The sequence below is a fragment of the Dermacentor variabilis genome, chromosome 2 (assembly GCF_050947875.1).
Source record: "Dermacentor variabilis isolate Ectoservices chromosome 2, ASM5094787v1, whole genome shotgun sequence".
Lineage (NCBI taxonomy): Eukaryota > Metazoa > Arthropoda > Arachnida > Ixodida > Ixodidae > Dermacentor > Dermacentor variabilis.
Window position 1 is genome coordinate 40168344 of NC_134569.1, and position 22326 is coordinate 40190669.

Sequence of the window (22326 nt, forward strand, 5' to 3'; positions counted from 1 at the left end):
AGAAATCTCTTCGCTCGTCTTGACTAGTGCTCCAGCTCCTTTCTTACTGCCATTCTCCTATGCAGGCCCTTAAAAATCTCCTATCTTCATCAGAGCGCAGCCGCACCGCCATGCAGCTATCTGATGCGCCGATCGTGCAAATTCGGGCGCAAGCTTTATGCGTGTAGGCGGAGTGCAGATAAACAAGGACAACATATAAGGCAGTGTTTGGGGCGGTGTTTATTAGTAGTAAAAAAAGGACTTTATTGAGAAGGTGGCCTCAAGACGTGCAAGGTTATCTGTTTATTAAAACAGACGAACGTATGAGACTTTGGCTACTCAGGAGCAAGGCATCTCGAAAGCTCAGTTGAGGAAGTCTGATTCAAATTAAAAAAAAAAAGAATAGTAACTCACGGTGTAGTTCTTTGCTACCCTATTCCGCACCGCTTTTTTATTTCTTCCTCTGTCTCTCTTTCTCTCCTTTGCTCGGTTCGACAATTTCCCAAGATGTTCACATAGCAGTTTCTCCGTGTCATGAATCACCTTAGTTGTTTGACACAACTTGCGTTTGCTATAACGGCAATTAAGTCCAGATGATCTAACGTGGTTTGTGGTAGAGGAACTCTGGTCATCGCAGAGGGAAATGTGCAGACGAGGCGGTCAATCTAGAAGCGGTGAACCGAAGTACTGCTTCATGACACTAACGAGCGCCGACAGTGAGCTCTTCGGTTGCCTCAGCGCAGCGGAGGCTCCAACGCGGTGTAGCCTGGTGTAGGCGGTGTAGTCTTTCTGCTGAGGTGACGACGCAGTTTCCGCACATGGCTTGTCTTTCGCGTCCGATTAGCCAGTGGGGCCTCATCACCTGCGGAGTGCAGCCTCAACACACATCAGCAGTTCTCACACGCCGCCTACTGCTTCGCTTACAACATGGCACCAACTAAGAAAACTGCCGCACTGAGCGGCGCAGGAAGGCAATGACGTCGACGGGCCAATTACGCTTTGTTCCGCCGAGAAGCACGCCAGCGTGAAGCAGAACGCCTTCGTGCGTTCGCGTTGCACGCTGCGAACGCATGCCACTCGCATTTTTGAAGCTGAGCACGCCGCAGCTCAACTCGCTGCCCAAGAAACTACGGAGCCGGACCGGAAAGCTCGTACCTTCGCCGAAGCAACTCGGCAGCAGGACGCCGCTCGCCAACAGACCGCGCGCTAAGCAAACCTGCATCACAGTCGCCGATCCACAAATCGTGTGCATTTCAATGGAGCGGACCGTGAGTTCATGAAGCAAACATGCAATAGCTTCAGCTTCTGTGAAGACATGTTTCACTTTCGTGTTCCAACGATTCCTTTGTAAGAGGAGCCAACCACATATTTTTCGTCTCACTCTCACACACACTCAATGCCGATTTCGCGTTAACATGCACAGACCACCACTGACGTTGATGGAAACTTTCGAAACGAGAAAGCTGTACGCATCCCAAGGAAGAAAGTGGAGAGCCCAGCCAATTTCCCATCAGAGCTGCAGGAATCGTTTCCCCTTCCAAAGGTGGTGATTAAGTAGAAGTGTGCCTGCGATAAATACAATATTTGAAAAGCGTATAGCTTATTCTTGTGGCCTAAAGGCTCAGGAAAATTACATTTCTAACTGAATTTTCAAAATCAGTTGTCACTGCTATTCTACAAACTGAAGTTGTCGTAGCGAGAGTTCTTTCAGTGTCGGTCGCCGAAGATTTCACAGTTCTCACTGTCACATGTGAAGACCACCGGTGACATCGAGGGCTGCTCCAGTAACGAACGAGCTATCCGCCTCGTCGCACAGAAACCGGACGGCTCTGGCAATCTCCACGGGTTGGGCTGCCCTGCCGAGGGGCGTGCGGGCCACCACGTAGGCGCGGTCCTTGTCGCCCACGTCGGCTGTCATGGAGGTGTCGGTGAATCCTGGCAGCACCACGTTGCAGCGGATGCCGTGCGGCGCCAGCTCGAGCGCCGCCGTCTTGGTGAAGGCCACGATGGCCGCCTTGGACGCGGCATAGGCGCACTGTCGGCTCAAACCCGTCCGGGCCACAACGCTGGACAGCGTCACCACGGCGCCCTTCCGCACACCCCGGGACAGCATCTCGCTGGCTGCTGCTTGCACCGTCAAAAATGTGCCCTGCGCACGAAAGCATGCACGGATCAGTTATTAATTCAAATATTGCGGGTAATTGCGTGCGAGCATTGAAAAAACCCGATACTGTTCACTAAAACTGCCGAAAAGCCCATTTCCTTCTTTTTTGTCGATACTGATTGCTCCGTAACGAGTAAGTAGAGAATTCCGTCGCAGTTTTATTTCTTGGCGAATCTGTGCTTGGCAAGTTTTATTGCTGTATGCCATTACTTATAGCTCTCTACGGGTGCCTCCCACCGTATGCATACGTCTACCAAGTCATCATCATCCCTCGCGCCACCTTTTATTACCCTTTTTCAACTTCTCCGGTGCAGAGCAGCAAACTATAATGTGCAATCTTTGGCCTACTCTTCTGCATTCCTTCAAGCAAACTCTCTCCTTTTCTTTGTTTTGATTAATATCGTTATCCAGTGTTACAATACTCATTCCATGAGTCGGCTAACGCCAGGTGACGGATAGTTCAAATAAAGGGGGCTGACAAGGCCTCGACTGCTTGTTGGTACTCGCTGTTCATTCGCACTTTCATTTTATGAATCACTCTATAGCAAGTCAAGCGCTGCTCAAAGTGCCTAGTCCTGGGAGAAGGCGCATTGTGCGTAACTAATGGGCTGATAACTATGGCGTACCTTTAGATTAACTGATATAACGCGGTCGAAGGCTTCGGGCTTCGTGTCGACGACGCTGTCAATGTTCTTGACACCGGCGCAGCAAACGACGATGCTCACTGCTGGCAGGCCTGGCGAATCTCGTATGCGACTGAAGAGAGACTTTACTGAGGCCTCGCTGCTGACATCGACGTGCAAGGCCACGTGTCGCCCAGCTCCTACGAAAATTCAATAGATTTCCCGATGTTAAAAGCCCTTCTCAAAAAGATGTAAGCCAGATTTATCTTCACAGCGCAAATTGTTTCTGAGGCCGTCATATGGTGAAATATGCACAGTTAATGACCAAGTTTCAGGCAGCAGAGGCTTGCGTGAGGCACACGCATGAGAGGTCATCGTATGTGCCTGTTGAACACTAGATTGCAACCAATGCCCTGAATTATAATAATAATACTTTATTGATGACTTGAGAAACATACAGTGGAAGAATGGGGCCTGCCAAAGCCGCAGTGGGCTTGAACGGCAGTGCCTGGCAGATAGCGACAGAGCCATCAGTAACACGTTATTAGACAACAGTGAGGAAAAAAAAACACATGACAGGCTTCCCATTACGCATTAATGTGTCTAAGAGCCTTTCTAAGACCATGTTTCGTTTTCACATCTTGTATGCTTTGAGGAAGTAAATTAAACATTGCCGGGACATAATAGTTACGGAGTCTTCGACCATATCTCGTCTTACAGCGGGGTGTAACGTAAGGATTCTTTGGTCTCAGGGAACGAACAGGCACATAAGGAATTCTATACTGACTTATCCAAAAATGCTTTAAAATAACAGTTTCTAGCAGCAAAGAATTGATATCAGGTAAAGACGAAGTTTTGAACACATCAGATTTGGGGGAGACATCATAAGCAACATGTTTCAGAATGCCACGAAGGACGGAGTTGACCCGGTTTACCAAATGTTGAGCGCCATGACCATATGTAGATATCCCATACCGGATTACACTGTAGCATAAGGCATGTGCTAGAAGCTTTCGGACAGACAATGGCATGTAAAATCTTATATTATACAAAACACGACACTGCGCGAAGCTTTTGACAAACATGCGAAATGAGAGCTCCAGGATAAATCACTGTCAAAAAAGACACCAAGGTATTTAATTGAACAAGCGTATTGCACATGGGCACACGAACAGGGATTGCAATGTGGTGTGTGCAAATATAATGGGGACGATAGGGTAACTTCCTTGACAGGGTTGTGGAAACAGATTAGTTGAGTTTTGGACGCATTGATATGGGCTACATTATTCTGAAACCAGTCCATCAATTTTGTTGTTGCCATTTGTAAAGAAGAGATGGCGTCAGTGTAACTTCGAGCATGTGAAACAAGGACAGTGTCATCAGCATACAGATATAATTTGACGTTCACAACATTAGATAAATCGTTAAAATATAAATTAAATAATAACGGACTTAAAATTGAACCTTGGGGGACGCCAGCTTTAATTTCGGTCAGGTTGCTACGAAATGTTCCAATAGACACAAGTTGGTGCCTATGAGATAAGAAGTTTTTCAGAAGCCGCAGAAACGCACCCCGAAAGCCTAGCAAAGAAAGTTTGGTTAGCAGTATACTATGGCAGACGCTGTCAAACGCTTTGCGGACGTCTAGAAACAGTGCACAAGCAATCTGATTGTGTTCAAACGCAGAGTGTAGTGTATCGGAAAAATCTTCAACCAGCAACTGCGTACCCCGATTCGGCACAAAACCATACTGGCTAGGAGATAACACGCCATGATTGCTTAAAAAGGTGCTCATTGTATTGAGCAGATGTTTTTCCAATATCTGCCCAATGCATGAAAGGATTGAAAGAGGCCGGTAGTTTTCGATATTGTTGCGTGCGCCACTTTTAAAAAGAGGAATGACCAGCGCATTTTTCAGATTATCGGGAATGATACCAGTGGTAATAATATTGTTTAAAATGAGTAGTAGTACATCTTTTCTTCGTTCGAAATTTCTGCGCAGCTCTAATATTGAAATACCATTAATTCCTGGAGACTTATTTGGTTTTAGACTGAAAAGGATTTATTTGAGGTCATGTTCCGAAAACATGGGAAGGGCGGATTCTAAAATACTAGTTTGCAATGTGCAAATATCTGGATGAGGTCTCGCTACACCAGACACTTTGGAAAAAAATGAGTTAAAATAATTAGCGGTGGCAGTACCATTTGAAGAAAAACGAGACATCAGATCAACATGGCGATTAGCGCTTACATCACCACCTCTAAGATTGTTAATTAGGGACCATGTTTTCCTGCTGTCACAACGAGTGTCCGTGAATTTTGTTCGTAAGCTATTACGTTTTGCTAGACGTATCACAGCATTGACCTTATTTCGAAGCTCTTTGAACCGAAGCCGCAAAGCAGTACAATTAGGACTTCTCTTTGTTTGAACCCATAACAAGTTTTTTGCTTGTATTGCCGCGAGTATTTCTGTCGACATCCATTTTTGGTCCAAGTTACGTTGTTTGATTTTATAGACCCGTGTAGCTGCAAGCCGGAAAACGGTGAACACTGTTACAAAGTAGTCATAGGCGTCGCCTGGAGGAACAGTCATCAAAAAGTTATGCCAGTCGTGATTCATTACAAATTTTTCGAAAGCCAAGGGGTCAACAATTGAGATTTGTTTGACTTTGTTTGGAGCGACCAAGTTGGTAGTGTCATCTATTAGAGAGCAGCAGACCATGTAATGATCAGCAAGTTTCGTTGTAATAATGGCAGATTTGACACTTAAGTTATGTGCACGTATATTTATATGATCTATGCAAGATGCGACAAGATGACCAGCAAGGAATCCTTCGCGTGTAGGTTCAGAGATCGTGTTTTGCAAGCCCCATTTGTAAATGCCGTCCAAATAATTGCCAACTGTCGTTGCTGAAGGCCGTAGCGTATCTATGTTGACTTCCCCAATTAGGCAAACATGGTCCATTGACGACATCGAGGCCAGGGCGACATCAAGTTCATCCAGGAATATACGACCGTCTCGCAACACGGTGGGCGATAAACCGCAAGCAGAATTAGTGACAAGAAAGGTGCGCAAAGACGCACTGCCACAATTTCAGCTTGGGAAAACGAGAAAGTCAGCTCAGTTGTCGCCCATGTGTCCCGGATGAAAACTGCCACGCCTCCTCCCCTTGTAATTGGCCTAGTGTATGAAAAAACTTGGTATCCAATAATCTGATACTGATTGATGCAGGCGGACGGAATGTTAATCTCGGTAAGCATGATCGCATCGAAATAGGAGTTCAAAGGAGTAATTAAGGCCTGAAAATGGTCCCAATGTTCTCTAATACTGCGAATGTTGACGTGAACAGCACGGAAGGCGCAACCATTAGGATTTCGAAAGAAACTGAGAACCTCGTTTAGATTAGTACATGTCTTGAAGGCAACTTAGTTCATGCTCATGCAATACTCTCGAGATCAGATGCCTTATTGATATACAGAATAGGTGCATCTTCATCCCTCTTAGCCAGTATCCTGCCGTTTTTGGTCCAAACGAATTTAAATTTTGTTTCTTTGCCTTTCTGACTTGCCAGCCGATACAGCTCCCGTTGGGCACGTGAAAGATTATCATTAAAGTAAAGCCGCAGAAAGGTACTATCTTGAGCAAGTTCACGTAGGATTCCTCGTGCAGCGAGCCATTGCTGTTTGGCTGAAACAGTGTGCATTTGCACAAGGACTACAGGAATGGTATTGCTGCGTGCGGCAAGTCGGTGAACGGCAGAAACATCGGCCAGTTTAAATTCGGAAATGTTTAGCTTCGCCGCCAGTCCTGACAAGAAGGAAGGTAAATCCTCGTTTTGGTTATATTGCAGGCCATGAATCTCAAAATTGCAGCGTCGGTTGTATTGCTCTAATTCGCTAAGTTCAGAGCCAACCTTCTCAAGCAACTCAGCCTGGGCAACAATCTTAGAGGAGAGCGTATCTACTTGCGTGCCAAGCTCGCCGACTGCTATCTGGTTCGGAGTTACAATGGATGACACCGATTCATATTTAACAGCAAGGGAATCGAGCGACCCCTGTATCTGCAGAACAGTTTCTGCAGTTTTTTCTCCGACAGCTTTGAAGGTCAGTAGTTCTTCCACTCGACTAGCCAACATTTCGACTGTAGTCGTCAGCCGGTCCAGTTTATCGTTTACAGTCAAAAGTTGCTGTTCTAGTACTCCATCATCCGATTTATTACCCATTGCAGGTTGCTTGACGGCTTGAGTCTTGCATGCCGGGCACACCCAAGATCCCCGTTTTGCTACCGACATTTTCGAAAAAGTTCATTCAGCGACCGTCGAGCAGTTTTTACCCAGGTGGAAAGCTTCATTACAAACAGAACACGTCAGAAACTTGTCTCGCGGCAATGGCTCAGCACAAGCGGTACAATCAGGCATTGTGGTGCAGTCGGCGGCAGAGAGCAGGTGGTCGTTTGAACTCACCTGTCGACAGCAAAATAACAGATCAATACATGGTGCAGCCTTGCCGCCGACTGCGACGGGAGTCAGTGAGAGCAGTCCTTTTGTAGACGGTAGTCAGACTTGATTGGGCTGCCGAGATCAGGTGACCAAGGCGATGGGAGCGACGTAGGGCGACAGGGAACGAAGCCGATGTTGGTCCTTTGGTATCTTGATGCGAAAATCGGCGATCCAGGCAGCCAACACGCGTCGATGCATGTTCCCTGATAGCCGGATCGGTAGCTTTGAGTGCGTGCGCAACCGGACAGCCTGTCGACGGCAAAATAACAGATCAATACATGGTGCAGCCTTGCCGCCGACTGCGACGGGAGTCAGCGAGAGCAGTCCTTTTGTAGACGGTAGTCAGACTTGATTGGGCTGCCGAGATCAGGTGACCAAGGCGATGGGAGCGACGAAGGGCGACAGGGAACGAAGCCGATGTTGGTCCTTTGGTATCTTGATGCGAAAATCGGTGATCCAGGCAGCCAACACGCGTCGATGCGCGTTCCCTGATAGCCGGATCGGTAGCTTTGAGTGCGTGCGCAATCGGACAGCCTGTCGACAGCAAAATAACAGATCAATACATGGTACAGCCTTGCCGCCGACTGCTATTTATTTAACTCCGTCTGAAGGGCACTGCTGCGATGACACGCACATATTCTGTGCGGAGCTATACAAGCGCCTGCGGGAAGTTATCGCGGGGTTACGATACACCATGCTGCTTCTAATCTGTGCTCCTACGACTTCTCGTGCACCATGGCGAAATGCATTTTTTTTGCAAGAATGTTTATTGTGGCTTTGGCGAGCGGCCTATTGAGAGGTCTGCAGCTTACTGCGGATTATATGTGCAAGGCATGCGAATGTAACATAGGCATTTATGATTCCCCAGAAGGTGGCGCTGTTCTATTGTGTTTATCTCTGTGTTTCATTTTTTGGTAAGTCTCTCTTGCGCAAGCGAATCGCCTAGCATGCCAAAAATTTCAACCTTATTACAGGCGAAGATTCGCAATCGTTTAAACATAGCACCGTTGTCATTTCTGAGTATGAATGCTGGCTGTAATGGCCTACTTTGGTGTCTGGAAGCATAGCCTAACACGCCTTTTCGGCCCGCAATCGGAGGGCTACATTCAAGACGAGACAATCATTGCGTATCTTTGATGGGGGCATGTATATTTTTCCTCTCAACTTTTCCCTGTGAGTAGACCATTTGTGTCACTGGCGTCAGCCATCTATATGAATTCGTGTTCACATGGGACACTGATGACTTCATGTGACGGGCCAAATACCTCTATGCAAAACGACAGTGCGATGAGCCCGAATGTCGCACGTAATCTTGACAACTGACTGCGCTTACGTGTGCCGAGATGTACGAGCAATTGGATGGTCAATAATCCAGATGTCACTGTTTAAGCGAAGCGTGTGGTCCCAGGTACCCACAGCTTCGTTTCTGACAGCGAACATACTGGTGTTTCGCAATAATCAGGCGCCTGGGTGAAAGCTACATGCAACTGGCTTCAGCCACTCGTGTGTGTGTGTGTGCGTGCGTGTGTGTGTGTGTGTGTGTGTGTGTGTGTGTGTGTGTGTGTGTGTGTGTGTGTGTGTGTGTGTGTGTGTGTGTGTGTGTGTGTGTGTGTGTGTGTGTGTGTGTGTGTGTGTGTGTGTGTGCGTGCGTGCGTGCGCGCGTGTGTGTGTGTGTGTTTGTGTGTGTGTGTGTGTGTGTGTGTGTGTGTGTGTGCGTGCGTGTGTGTCATTATTTTTCCTTTTTTAACCTTTTCTCTCTCTCACCTATCGCATACACCTGCCCCCAGTACAGGGTAGCCAACCGGAGATAATTTCTGGTTTACCTCCCTGTCTTTGCTTTCTCTATTTCTCTCTCTCTCTCTCTCTCTTCTCTAACAAGTATTGACGCAATATTTTAAGAGCGCACGTTTATAGCTTACGTGGCTAACGAGACTTGAACCAATTGAGGAGGTAAAATATTTATTCCAAATTTATCGAAAAATCTGTGGATTAGTCAGCTGCGCAGTCCTAGTTACAAAACTATATACAAAACACGGGCCACTCCCTCGTCGTATCACTCGGAGCTGAGAGCAAGAAATTGGAAACCAGACAGCAAGCACAAACTACCAACAAGAATCACTGGCAGTGTTTCGCTTCAGTTCTTTCTTTGCGTGCTGCTTTTGAATTTCTCGCGTGCGTACTGAGCAGTCCGAACAAGCAAGCGTTTCCCGAATAAGCCATGCCAATATTTACAAAATGGTACTAAAAATATTTATGGAGCGCTAACGGCATAACATTGGGCAGTTAAATAGAAAATCCGCAACAATATATATTGTACAATTTAGTAAAGCAATGTATGTAGAAAGCACAGTTTCTGGTCGTGTTAACTTCGAGCGGCGTGGTATTTCAAATTTCCGCTCCTCAAAAGTGAATGAGTCGCAAGCCATGAGTAACTGATGAGCAACTAAACTACGAGCGAGTAACATAGCAGTCGACAGACAGCCGGAAAGATCAAAATTTTCGTGTAAAATGAAGTTACAGCCGTTCCAGAAACTGTAGAAAAAAGCTAACGCAGTTGGCTTCGTAGCCTTTCTCACCCCCAACAAGCCTGGACACGGTCTCGTGGGCAGCGTCCTCGTTGCAGTCGGCGGCTACCACCCGGGCTCCGTCCGCTGCTAGAGCCTCGCACACACACCGCCCGATGCCGCTTCCAGCTCCGGTCACCAAGGCTGTACGGTTCTCCAGCCTCGACATCGGGGGCAGCGCAATGGAAACCGGACACATGTTTCTTGTTGAACTGAACTGATGGGAATGAACCAAAGCGAAACAAACAACTATTATTACCCGGTATGCAGCCAAAGTGAGTATGTAGAGGCCGGTAGATAGAAACACTGTAAGTAACAAGGAACGAGCCATCGTTATGTGCCTCGGATAGGCTGGGCCAAATTTCATAAGCAAAGTTGGGAAGTCATAAACCCGCAACCGACACACGATTACGAACACGACTTACGAACGATAATGGCGAGGAGGTGAGCGACGTTCATTGTGCTGAAGTGTATAACATCGCGTCCTCATCCGCTTTTACTAAAGAAGATGATTTACGATTTCCAACGCCACCTACTACAACATTACCAATGATGCCCGCAGTGACATTCTCTGTTGCTGGCATTTCGTCCCTAATCGACAAAATCGAACTTTCATCGTCGGCTGGCGTAGACGAAATTAATTCCAAACTGTTAAAAAATACAAAACAAATTATTGCAGCGTATTTTTCAATGCTGTTCTCCCTGTCGCTTGAAACAGGAATTGTGCCCGACGACTGGAAAGTGGGAAAGGTCATTCCGGTTCAGAAATCAGGTAACAAAGAATCCCCTTTGAACTACCATCCCATTTCACTGACGAGCGTCCCATGCAAAATCATGGAACATGTCATATACTCTCACATAATGCACTTCCTGGACACGAACAATTTCTTTCATTGTTCCATGGCTTTAGTAAATCTTTATCCTGTGAAACTCATCTGGCAATATTTATTCATGACTTACATTTCAACCTTGACCGTAACCTTCGTACTGATGCACTATTTCTGGACTTCGCTAAAGCATTCGACAAAGTACCGCACAAACGCTTGTTACTAAGGCTTGCCCAGTTGAACCTGCACCCTCACATTCTCGAATGAATTTCAAAATTTCTTACTAACCGTTCTCAGTTTCCTATATATTAACGACGCACCCAACAATGTATCTTCTCATATCCGTATGTTTGCCTACTATTGCGTCAGCTATCGCACAATTACTAACCTGTCTGATCAAAGTGAGCTCCACACCGTGTAGAGCAGTGGTGCGACCTTTGGCTAATGAAGCTTAATCCCACTAAAGGCAAACTCGTTTCATTCCAACGCCAGCGTAATCCTTTGCTTTTTTTTTGCACGTAATCTCTAACTCCACTGTTGAACAAGTCCAATCCTATGAGTACCTTGGCGTCACCTTATCCTGCGATCTGTCCTGGCGCGCACGTGTCACCAAGGCCATATCATCAGCGAACAGATCTCTCGGTTTTTTAAAGCGTAATTTGTGTCACGCCCCACAGGACATAAAGCTTCTCGCGTCGTATGAAGCTCTAATCAGTTCTAAACTAGAATATGCGGCGCCCATCTGGAGTCTGCGCCAGGTATACTTAATCAACGAATTAGAATCCGTGCAAAATCGTGCCACTAGGTTCATTCATTCTTCATGCTCATATGACATAAGCATATCATCCCTCAAACGCGAACCTGGTGTGCCGAATCTTTCTATGCATCGCCGCATTGCCAGCCTCTGTTTGCTTCACAAGTTTTTTCACAGCTTCCTCAATCGAACGCCTTACATCATCCCACCGACGCGCATATCCCATCGCACTACCCATCCGTATCAATTTGCACGCTCACGTGCTCGCACTACCACCTCCGCTGCCTCGTTTTTTCTTCATACAGTAGCGGACTAGCATGGCCTTCCCCGAGACATTGCAGTCATCAGGTGTCCATCAAGTTTTTCAGAAAACGTGACAGCACACTGTTCCGCATAAAGGCTTATTTGTAGCCTTCATTTGTTAGCCCGCCTCTTATGCAATACCCCATAAACGGGGGTCTTCAAGGTAATAAAGGGATGTGATGACGTTATGTGATGGCTGTGTTGCGTTACTTGTGGAGGGACGTCACGTGCATTCGCTGGTGCAGGCCCCACAATGCTAAGAATGGTGCTGAAACAAAGAAGCGCAGGCGCATTGCCGCCGTCACCAGAGACGCCTCGTGGTGTCCCTTTACTAACCAGTTAAGTGCTCCAAGGACGACAAAGCTGCTTTTGACAAAGCAGACGCACATCTTTCGAAACACTGAGCAAACTATTTGAGGCACCTGACCCCGGTTCATCCCGTTTTGCTCCTGGCAGTATAGTCAGAAGTAATTTCAGCACTGATCGCGCAACGTCCGTGTATACGTGTCGTGCACTGCGGATGGTGACAGCCCTAAAATAGAGTGGTAAATGAATCACAGTCGAACTCAAATAGGATATATGTATAGATTCGCTAGCCAATTACGTTTGCTCCTTTGCTTGACATCACGGAGGAGACGAAATTCTTTCAATGCCGACGTCTCTCAGGAACTATGTTTTATAGTGCGGTGGCACGGAAGCAGCTGCACTGCGGTTCAGCTTGTACCGATCCTCAGGTTGCCACCGAGTACAGTGAGTATAGCGGCCTGCCGCGGGATTGGCCCATTCACATCTCCGAACGCATCATCTCGGCGACTGGTGTGCCCACTCAGCACGTGGGGTGAGCTCAACGCAGGTGTCTTGTGTCAACGTCGCGCCAACGTCGCACGCGTAAAAAAAAAAAGAACGCACGGGCAACGTGCAGAGCGGTCAGAATTTAACAGCAAATTGCCGCAACTGAGCCCAGTGTTGCGTTTCGCCTGCGACACGTGGTTTTGCCGGCGCGACTGCGGCGGGGCGGCAGACATTTTGGCCCGATCGTCGTCGCCGCAACGCTCCCCGCCAGGTGTTTCCAGGCGCGACTGCGGCGATGCGACCGCATAGGGATCATCCTCTCATTCCAGTCATTGTGCCAGAACCAGGCGCTGCGAAAGCAGGGATCATCCTCTCATTAGAGTCATTGTGCCCGACCGGCAGCGCTACAACAGGGTGCTACGAGATCGTGCTCGACATGGTGCTACGGCATCGCTACAACAGGGTGCTACGAGATCGTGCTCGACATGGTGCTACGGCATCGCTACAACAGGGTGCTACGAGATCGTGCTCGACATGGTGCTACGGCAGCGCTACGACAGTGTGCGTCACCATTAGCCCATTGTACATTCACGTGCTCGTCTTTTGAGGGGTTCCTTCTTGCCCTCAACTGCGAGAGTATAAAAACAGCTGCCCCGGACGCCAAAAGGAGGGCTCCGATTTCTTCTGTTGAGTAAAGTGCTCTCCCGTCTCTCTACTTCGGTCAACCTGACCGCCAACTCTTTGCGATGTTAAAATAAACAAGTTGTTTTGTTGTTACCAGTCGACTCATGCTTTGCCGGGACCTTCGGATGCTTCCAGTTGTACCCCAGGCCGCCAGGCCAACGCTACCCTTGGGGCTTGCGACCCAGGTACAACCACGGGCGTCAGCGCCGAGTTCCCAACAACCGATCGTACCAGCGGTGCGATCGAAACATCTGGTTGGCAGCGGTGAGATCGCCTACGACTTCAAACAACTGTCTGCCAGCGGTGAGATCGCGACAACGGAGGCCAGCAGCGAAGAGATGCAGTTGACTGTATGCTGAGCAGCTCAACGACGATCCGGGAGCAGTGCAACGAGCCCTGTGTGACGACTGGTTGCCTGCAGCGGAACGACTGCGCGGAATTCCTGCCTGCGAGGTTTGGTGAGTGCGGGACTTTCTTCTTCTGAGCTTTGCCAGGCTTTTGTTAGTGTCAGAAACAGAGCTGGTAATTGTGGTTGTCGTTGCTGCCGGGTTAGTTTGCGGCAAGACAATAGTAAGCAGTAGAGAAAGCAGCATTCAGAGCAGCCATGGATTTGAAGTCGTTGCGCAAACCGAAATTGTTAGAGCTTGCAAGAGAGTTGGGTCTGGATGTCTCGGACAAACTCAGAAAACCAGAACTGCTAAAGGCTATTCTTGAGTTAGAGGCTGAGGATGACGAGCTGTCGGAATGCCTTGAGACTATTGAGGAGAGGTCAAAAAGACAGGAGCGCGAACTTAAAGAGCAAAAAGAGAAACAGGAGCGCGAACTTAAAGAGCAAAAAGAGAAACAGGAGCGCGAACTTAAAGAGCAAAAAGAGAAACAGGAGCGCGAACTTAAAGAGCAGAAAGAAAAAGAAGAGCGTGACCGTCAACACGCTTTGGAAATGAAGCGTCTTGAGGTAGAGATGGAACGCGCTCGTAATGGAAGTCAGGCACACGGTGCAGGAGAACGAGTATTGTTCAAAATGACTGACCTGATGCGGCCGTTTAAGCTTGGAGAGGACATTGGTTTGTTCCTGGTTAACTTTGAGCGAACGTGCGAGAAGCAGGGGTTCTCTCGGGAAACGTGGCCACAGCGCTTGCTCACTTTGTTACCCGGCGAGGCGGCCGACGTAGTCGCTCGCTTGAATAGAGAGGAGGCAGAGGATTTCGACAAAGTGAAATCGAGTCTGCTAAAAAAGTACAGGCTGTCAGCGGAGGCGTTCCGTCGGAAGTTTCGAGAAGATGAGAAAGGCAGAAGTGAGTCATATACGGAGTTTGCGTACAGGCTTATGTCAAACATGCAGGAGTGGCTCAAAGAAGAGAAAGCGTTTGGTGACCACGAGAAAGTTCTGCAGTGCTTCGGGCTGGAACAGTTTTATAGTCGGTTACCTGAGAACGTGCGGTACTGGGTCTTGGATAGGCCAGACGTTTGTACGGTGGCTAAAGCCGCTGAGCTAGCCGAGGAGTTTGTGACGCGTCGGGCTCGCGGAGCTAAGGACGGTCAAAAGGGTGAATTTGGCTCGAAGTTTGAGAGGCCGAAGTTCACACCCATGAGAGCAAAGGGGAACACGCGTAGTGCGGATGCGAGTGGAAGCAGTGCGACCGAACCTAAGGAGACGGCGGCAGCCGAAGCCGAACGCAGAAAGCGGTTCGAGATGAGGCAAGCGCGCGTTTGTTATACGTGCCAGAAGCCGGGTCACTTTTCGGCGCAGTGTCCGGAAACAACACCAAAAGTTGTGTTTTTTTCAATAGGCAGCACTGACGAGAACATGAAGCTTCTCGAGCCTTACATGCGAGACCTCTTCGTGAACGGGAAAGAGTGCCGAGTGCTTCGCGATTCCGCAGCTACGATGGATGTAGTTCACCCGTCTTACGTAGAACCCCATATGTTCACGGGCGAGTGCGCGTGGATCAAGCAAGCCGTGGAAGCTCATAGCGTGTGTCTGCCGGTAGCAAAAGTGCTTATTGAAGGACCTTTCGGAGCGCTTGAGACAGAGGCGGCAGTGTCATCTATGCTGCCACCCCAGTACCCGTACCTATTTTCAAACAGGTCCGATCACCTCCTGCGCGAGAAGGGGCTTTTGTTTGGTGAAGCTAGTGTTCAGGCCTTAACCAGATCGAAGGTTCGGGAGCTCGCTGCAAAGGCGGTAGTTGCGGGGCCGACGTTATCGAACAATGAAAAAGGGTCAGAGGCGCAGCAAGCCGATATTCAGAGCACGCCCGAACTGAATAAACTTGAGTCTGTAACGTTAAAGGCGCCAGATACTGGAGAGGAAACGCCCGACGCGGGAAAGTTAGAAGAGCTATCTACTGATTTGCTCATCGCGCCTACGTCAGACGGACTTGATAGGTTGCTAAAAGTCAGCCGGACGGCTTTGATAGCCGAGCAAAAAAAGGATGGCAGCCTGGAAAACGTGCGCTGCAATGTCAAAGAAGGTATCGCCAGGAAAACTGCGCGTTTTGTGGAAAGAGGTGGAGTCCTGTACCGGAAGTATCTAGACCGCCGAGGAGTGGAGTTCGATCAGCTGGTCGTGCCTCAATGCTATCGTCAGGATCTGTTGCGCTTGTCACACGGGGGTTCGTGGTCCGGACACCTAGGAGTTAAGAAAACTAAGGACCGTCTCTTGCAAGAGTACTATTGGCCAGGGTGTTTTCGGGACGCAGACCATTTCGTGAGGACATGTGACACTTGTCAGCGGGTGGGCAAACCAGGGGACAAATCAAGGGCGCCGTTGAAATTGGTACCTATCATAACGGAGCCTTTTAGACGGCTCGTTATTGATACAGTGGGACCTCTGCCGGTAACAGCCACGGGGTACAGACACATTTTGACTGTGATCTGCCCAGCGACAAAGTTCCCTGAAGCAGTGCCGCTTAAAGAACTCAGCTCAGTTGAGATAGTCAATGCACTACTGTCCATATTTGCGCGAGTTGGTTTTCCTGCGGAAATCCAATCAGATCAGGGCACAGTGTTTACTAGCGCTTTGACGACAACTTTTCTCGAAAGGTGTGGGGTAAAGCTGTTACACAGCTCAGTGTACCACCCACAGTCGAATTCCGTTGAGAAGCTCCACTCCGTCATGAAGCGCGTGTTGAGAGCGTTGTGTTTTGAACATCGAACTGACTGGGAGCTGTGTCTGCCTGGGGTGATGTTTGCTTTAAGGACCGCGCCGCATGCAGCTACGGGGTTTTCGCCAGCTGAACTGGTGTACGGTCGCTCGCTTCGATCTCCGCTTCGCATGCTTCGAGAATCGTGGGAAGGTAGGGGCGACGACCCAGTCGTGGTGGAGTACGTGCTTAAGCTCCTCGAACGCTTAAGAAGGGCACAGGAGTTGTCAGGTGAAGCAATGACAAAGGCCCAGCAGAGGGCCAAGGTTTATTATGATCGGACAGCCAGGGCCCGTCGTTTTGAGGTTGGCGATGAGGTCATGATATTGCGCACATCGCTAAACAACAAACTAGACGTGCAGTGGGAGGGCCCAGCACGAATTGTTCAGAAACTGTCGGACGTTAACTACGTGGTAAGTCTGCCAGGAAAGCGGAAAGCACAGCAAGTTTACCACTGTAATCTGCTCAAACCTTATAGACAAAGGGAAGCAGTGGTGTGCATGATGGTAAACGTTCCTGAAGAGCTTCCGGTCGAGCTTCCGGGACTAGGCTCAGTGACGAACAGGGAAGACACCGGTCAAGTCATTAGTGACCTTATCAGTAAAGCACCGCTGTCGCCTGAGCAGAAAACCGAACTACACCAGCTATTACAAGAGTTTCAAGGTCTGTTCTCTGAGAGGCCTGGTAGGACTTCGGTACTTACTCATGATATAGAACTTACCTCCCCAGAGCCAGTACGATCCAAGGCGTATCGGGTGTCACCCCGCCAGAGCGATATTATGGAGGCTGAGGTAAAGAAAATGCTACAGCTCGGTGTTATTGAGGCAGGTGAGAGTGATTATACCTCCCCTTTGATTTTAGTTGAGGTACCGGGCAAGGAACCTCGTCCTTGCGTCGACTACCGCAGGCTTAATTCCATCACTAAGGATCAAATTTATCCGATCCCTAACATCGAGGAGCGCCTTGAGAAAGTTAGTAGCGCTCAGTTTATTTCCACCCTAGATCTTGTCAGGGGTTATTGGCAGGTTCCACTTACAGAAGAGGCTAGTAGGTATGCGGCGTTCATTTCACCAATGGGAACATTCCGTCCTAAAGTGTTGAGTTTTGGTTTGAAGAACGCGCCATACTGTTTTTCAAGTCTCATGGATAAAGTGTTGCGGGGACAGCAAGAATTCGCTTTACCGTATCTAGACGACGTAGCGATATTCTCCGCATCCTGGTCTGAGCATATGACACACTTGCGGGCAGTGCTAACCCGCCTGCGCGAAGCGGGCTTGACAGTAAAGGCTCCTAAGTGCCAGTTAGCACAGGCCGAGGTTGTCTACCTCGGTCACGTGATTGGTCAGGGTCGTCGCCGCCCCTCTGAAATAAAAGTGGCCGCTGTGCGAGACTTTCCGCAACCGCGTACCAAGACCGATATTCGGTCGTTCTTGGGTGTCGCCGGCTACTATCAGAGGTACATCCCTAGGTACTCTGATATCGCGGCTCCCCTGACGGATGCTCTAAGAAAGTCAGAGCCTCAAACAGTCGTCTGGGACGAGACAAAGGAAAGAGCTTTTAGCGCCCTAAAGAGTGCCCTAACAAGCCAGCCTGTGCTACGATCGCCAGACTATACAAAAGGGTTCATTGTTCAGTGCGATGCTAGTGAGCGAGGCATGGGCGTTGTACTGTGCCAACGGGAAAATGGAGAAGTAGAACACCCCGTCCTGTATGCTAGTCGTAAGCTGTCCAGTCGTGAGCAGGCGTATAGCGCCACCGAGAAAGAGTGTGCGTGTCTCGTGTGGGCCGTTCAGAAATTGTCATGCTATCTAGCCGGCTCGAGGTTTATCATTGAGACGGATCACTGCCCTCTCCAATGGCTGCAGACCATCTCTCCCAAAAATGGCCGCCTCCTGCGCTGGAGCCTCGCTTTACAACAATATTCCTTTGAGGTGCGTTACAAAAAGGGGAGTCTCAACGGTAACGCCGATGGCTTAAGTCGAAGCCCCTAACGTAGGAATCAGCCTCAAAATTGTTTGTTACTGATGTTTTTCTTCCTGAGGCAGGATTTTTTTTTAACATATTGCTTTTGTTTAGTGTTTCAAAGTGATGATATGCTTTCTAGTGCAATTTTTCAATTTGTGGACGCGTTCTGAGTGATGCTAGACTACTGTAAGGAACTAGGCAGTGGTATAAAAAGGGGGAAGAGCCTGGCAGGGCTTAGTGAGGGTTGTGCCGTGCTTGCTGACTGAGCGGTTGAGTTTCAGCGTAGTTCTAACGCTTGCCGGGAACGAGAACAAAAATGTGAACTCTCCCGAAGTCACTTTGCAGTGTCCCGTGCGAACCTGAACTAGAGAACGAGGCCTTCTCTGTGCGCTGCGCTCAAGAAACGTCGAGGGACGCCCGACTTCGGTTATGAGCATCATCGAGCGACATCCCTCCGGACAGCGGATGCAGTCCCCTGTCCATCGGGATCTCCTTCCCCCGGCGGGGCGGTCTGTTGCGTTTCGCCTGCGACACGTGGTTTTGCCGGCGCGACTGCGGCGGGGCGGCAGACATTTTGGCCCGATCGTCGTCGCCGCAACGCTCCCCGCCAGGTGTTTCCAGGCGCGACTGCGGCGATGCGACCGCATAGGGATCATCCTCTCATTCCAGTCATTGTGCCAGAACCAGGCGCTGCGAAAGCAGGGATCATCCTCTCATTAGAGTCATTGTGCCCGACCGGCAGCGCTACAACAGGGTGCTACGAGATCGTGCTCGACATGGTGCTACGGCATCGCTACAACAGGGTGCTACGAGATCGTGCTCGACATGGTGCTACGGCATCGCTACAACAGGGTGCTACGAGATCGTGCTCGACATGGTGCTACGGCAGCGCTACGACAGTGTGCGTCACCATTAGCCCATTGTACATTCACGTGCTCGTCTTTTGAGGGGTTCCTTCTTGCCCTCAACTGCGAGAGTATAAAAACAGCTGCCCCGGACGCCAAAAGGAGGGCTCCGATTTCTTCTGTTGAGTAAAGTGCTCTCCCGTCTCTCTACTTCGGTCAACCTGACCGCCAACTCTTTGCGATGTTAAAATAAACAAGTTGTTTTGTTGTTACCAGTCGACTCATGCTTTGCCGGGACCTTCGGATGCTTCCAGTTGTACCCCAGGCCGCCAGGCCAACGCTACCCTTGGGGCTTGCGACCCAGGTACAACCACGGGCGTCAGCGCCGAGTTCCCAACAACCGATCGTACCAGCGGTGCGATCGAAACACCAGCTAACGCAATATACAGATGCCGTGAGACGGAAGCTACAAGACCCGACCTACCGAGAAAGAGAAGCTGAAGCGAATAGACAATTTGCCACGTAGACTTGCACGCGTGGTTTTGTCCATTGTATGTGCAGAGCTTGATGAGTTTCAGAGTATTTATCACACTGAGGATAATGAGTTCCGCTGAGCTATGCTAAAACCTGCGCGCTATGTAAACACGCCTGTCTAGTGGCATCACGTTTTTCTGACTTTTCAGATACATCAACTCTTGTGTACAGTCCCATCAGCGAATGCGCAACCCAATTGTCACTGCCCCTCGTCTAACTGATAATAACTAATCGGCAATAATCTGCCCCCCTCGGGGTCTCACCTCATCGCTACTTTTTAAGCACGAACGGACGCCGCCCGGCTATTAATTCATGAGCTCGCGGTAGCCCTGCAATCATGGCCACGAGCGCTCACTTTCGACGCACGTCTGCTTGCCTCGAAGGTAAACTACCCTTCGTTATTTATTCGACGTTCGCTATACTGCTTTGCTAGTGCTGTTGAGACCACGGCGTTGTATTATGACAGCTGGATAGTGCGAGCGCCTTATTGGACGCCTTTTGATGTTACCAGGTGACAGTGAATTAAAGCCTGCCCCAACGTTCGCTATAGTGAAACGTCTAATGACATAATGGAAGCACTTAAAGAAATTCGCTCAGGCCAGACATCATTACTAAATGGTATTATCCATTCTCTATAAATTAGCGCAGAGCGACAAATACTTTGATGATATCAGGAAACGAGTGGCTATGACGACGAGGACTTTTCGTCAATTGTCACAGTACAAACAGAAGTAGATGCGATCTGGCGGTTCGGTCAAGAAAGCACATATCAAATTGCCACCATTAATTTTAGGCTAGGTGAATCAGGAAATAGGGCGCAAAGGTCTAATTTTGTATTTTTTGGTTTAAAACATGCCGAAAGAGTTACTACAGCACTGCAAAATGAAACTTAGCTTTTGCACATGTGTACGTTCAAAGCGCTCACGCCGCTTTAAAGCCGGGACAAACAAATTTAATACTGTGAAATTCACGCACTTCAACGCAACGAATCATTCCGTGGGCTTTGCGAAAGCCACTGATTATAAGATACCGCAATAACCCGCTCCCAAAACGCTTAAGTACACAAGTCATATCATTCAATTCGTCAAGATCTAACAGAAGCGCCATTCAAACTTAGGCACATTAAGTTATTATTGACCAGGTGTGCATATTCAACTGAAATAGCTGGCCGCTGACTGATCTTCTTTACAGCCTCAGGTTATGATATCAACCGTCATGGCCACCTTCCGTTTCTTTACACCAGCATCCGAAGTACTTTGCCTTGATCAACTCAGCAACGTGTTTAACACAACAGAGTCGAACCTTATAATTCCAGCCGAAACATGACTAAGCCCGTCGAATAACTACCCTGACATTGTTTCGGTTTTCCTAATAATTGTTAGTGAAATCTTGCGTCATATATTTCCGCAGTCGTTATGGCAAGGAGTGGTGCCGAATGCTAGGAAGGTGGGTAAGATTATTGCATGGCCAAAGAAAAGTCCGGCGTTTTCATGCGCGTTATATCTACATAATCTACTGTGGCTATATTGTGAATGGGTATACTAATAAAACGCTAATAGTTTTACTAGCTGTCTGCCGAAGCATGTTATCAGAAACGCCAAAATATCCTCTGTAGACACGTGCAAGTACCATGGCATTATCCTTCAAATAATCTCTCTTGGTCATCTCATAAACAAAATGTCACTAACGAAAACAACCGTTCCCTGGGTTACGTTCGAGGGTGCTAGCAGGGGCGGTCGAACTGAAATTTGGGGGTGGGCCAACTTGAAATTTAGCGGTGGGCCAACATAAATTTAGGGTGGGAGTTTCCGCATAATTTTTTCCGAAGAATGCGTTGTACCAGCCAAAGACGTTACGCCTCACTCTGATCCATACAGTTTCGAGGTTGTCATCGAATCGTTATCACTAAATAATGGCTCGTCCCTAATGTAAGATCCCACGCCTGGGGAATTTTCGAATACTAATAAAGAAACAACAACATGCTGTGGTAACTCACGTTAATTGTAGCTGCTGATTTGACGAGTAGCAGTCGACTAACAGCTCTGGTGTATTTCCACGGTCTTATAGGTGTTTCCCGATGTGCAAATCACGGTCAAATAGAGACATTTAACGTAGCTGCAAATGTGAAGAAATATCGACATTTAAATCTACTAATACGCTGCTGCGCTAGCTACGACAGACCACTGAGTATGCTGTCTATGACGTGTGCGCTTCAACGTCAATTTAGAGAAAATTGATCTCACAAGATGATTAGGTACTTTCCTTTGCTATAGCAAACAGCAGGTCTGAACCTCTGGAATACTTCCATTGCTTCAAAACAACTTTCCCCTGGAAATGTTTCGCACGTCATCGATCACGTCATGGACCTTCTCGTCGCAATTCTTTGTTTTATTTTGCTGACGTTCGAGCATCGGATGCTTACTTTTGTTAGCATGCTGCGTCCGTTGATATATGTGTGTATATATATATATATATATATATATATATATATATATATATTGTTTAGTGTTTTCAAGTCTGAGAATGACGTGCTCCTTATTTTTATCCCTGCCTTCACATCTGTGATTCATTGGGCTTAACGTTCGAAAGCACGCATTAGGGCCAGGAAGTACACCGTCATAGAAGACTCAGAAATTGTTTTGGGCAC

At 48.4% G+C, this 22326-nt stretch overlaps 1 protein-coding gene across 1 annotated transcript; it reads right to left on the reverse strand.

The window, feature by feature from the left end:
- Positions 1–196: 196 nt before the first annotated feature.
- LOC142571675 ((3R)-3-hydroxyacyl-CoA dehydrogenase-like) lies at positions 197–21832 on the reverse strand. Its single transcript, XM_075680205.1, has 4 exons — positions 21676–21832; positions 9842–10046; positions 2770–2966; positions 197–2128 (listed from the first exon to the last, which is right to left on the reverse strand). Exons 2-4 carry the CDS (start codon positions 10026–10028, stop codon positions 1724–1726), a joined length of 789 nt encoding a protein of 262 aa, XP_075536320.1. The 5' UTR covers positions 10029–10046; positions 21676–21832; the 3' UTR covers positions 197–1723.
- Positions 21833–22326: the final 494 nt, after the last annotated feature.

Bases quoted from the DNA above. Each gene is read 5' to 3' on its own strand.
- LOC142571675 (XM_075680205.1), bottom strand. From the start codon at position 10,028: ATGTGTCCGGTTTCCATTGCGCTGCCCCCGATGTCGAGGCTGGAGAAC. The intron at 2,967-9,841 runs GTGAGAAAGGCT...GAATTTTCGTAG, and splicing joins CGTGTCCAGGCTTGTTGGGG to GAGCTGGGCGACACGTGGCC. The intron at 2,129-2,769 runs GTACGCCATAGT...TTTCGTGCGCAG, and splicing joins TTATATCAGTTAATCTAAAG to GGCACATTTTTGACGGTGCA.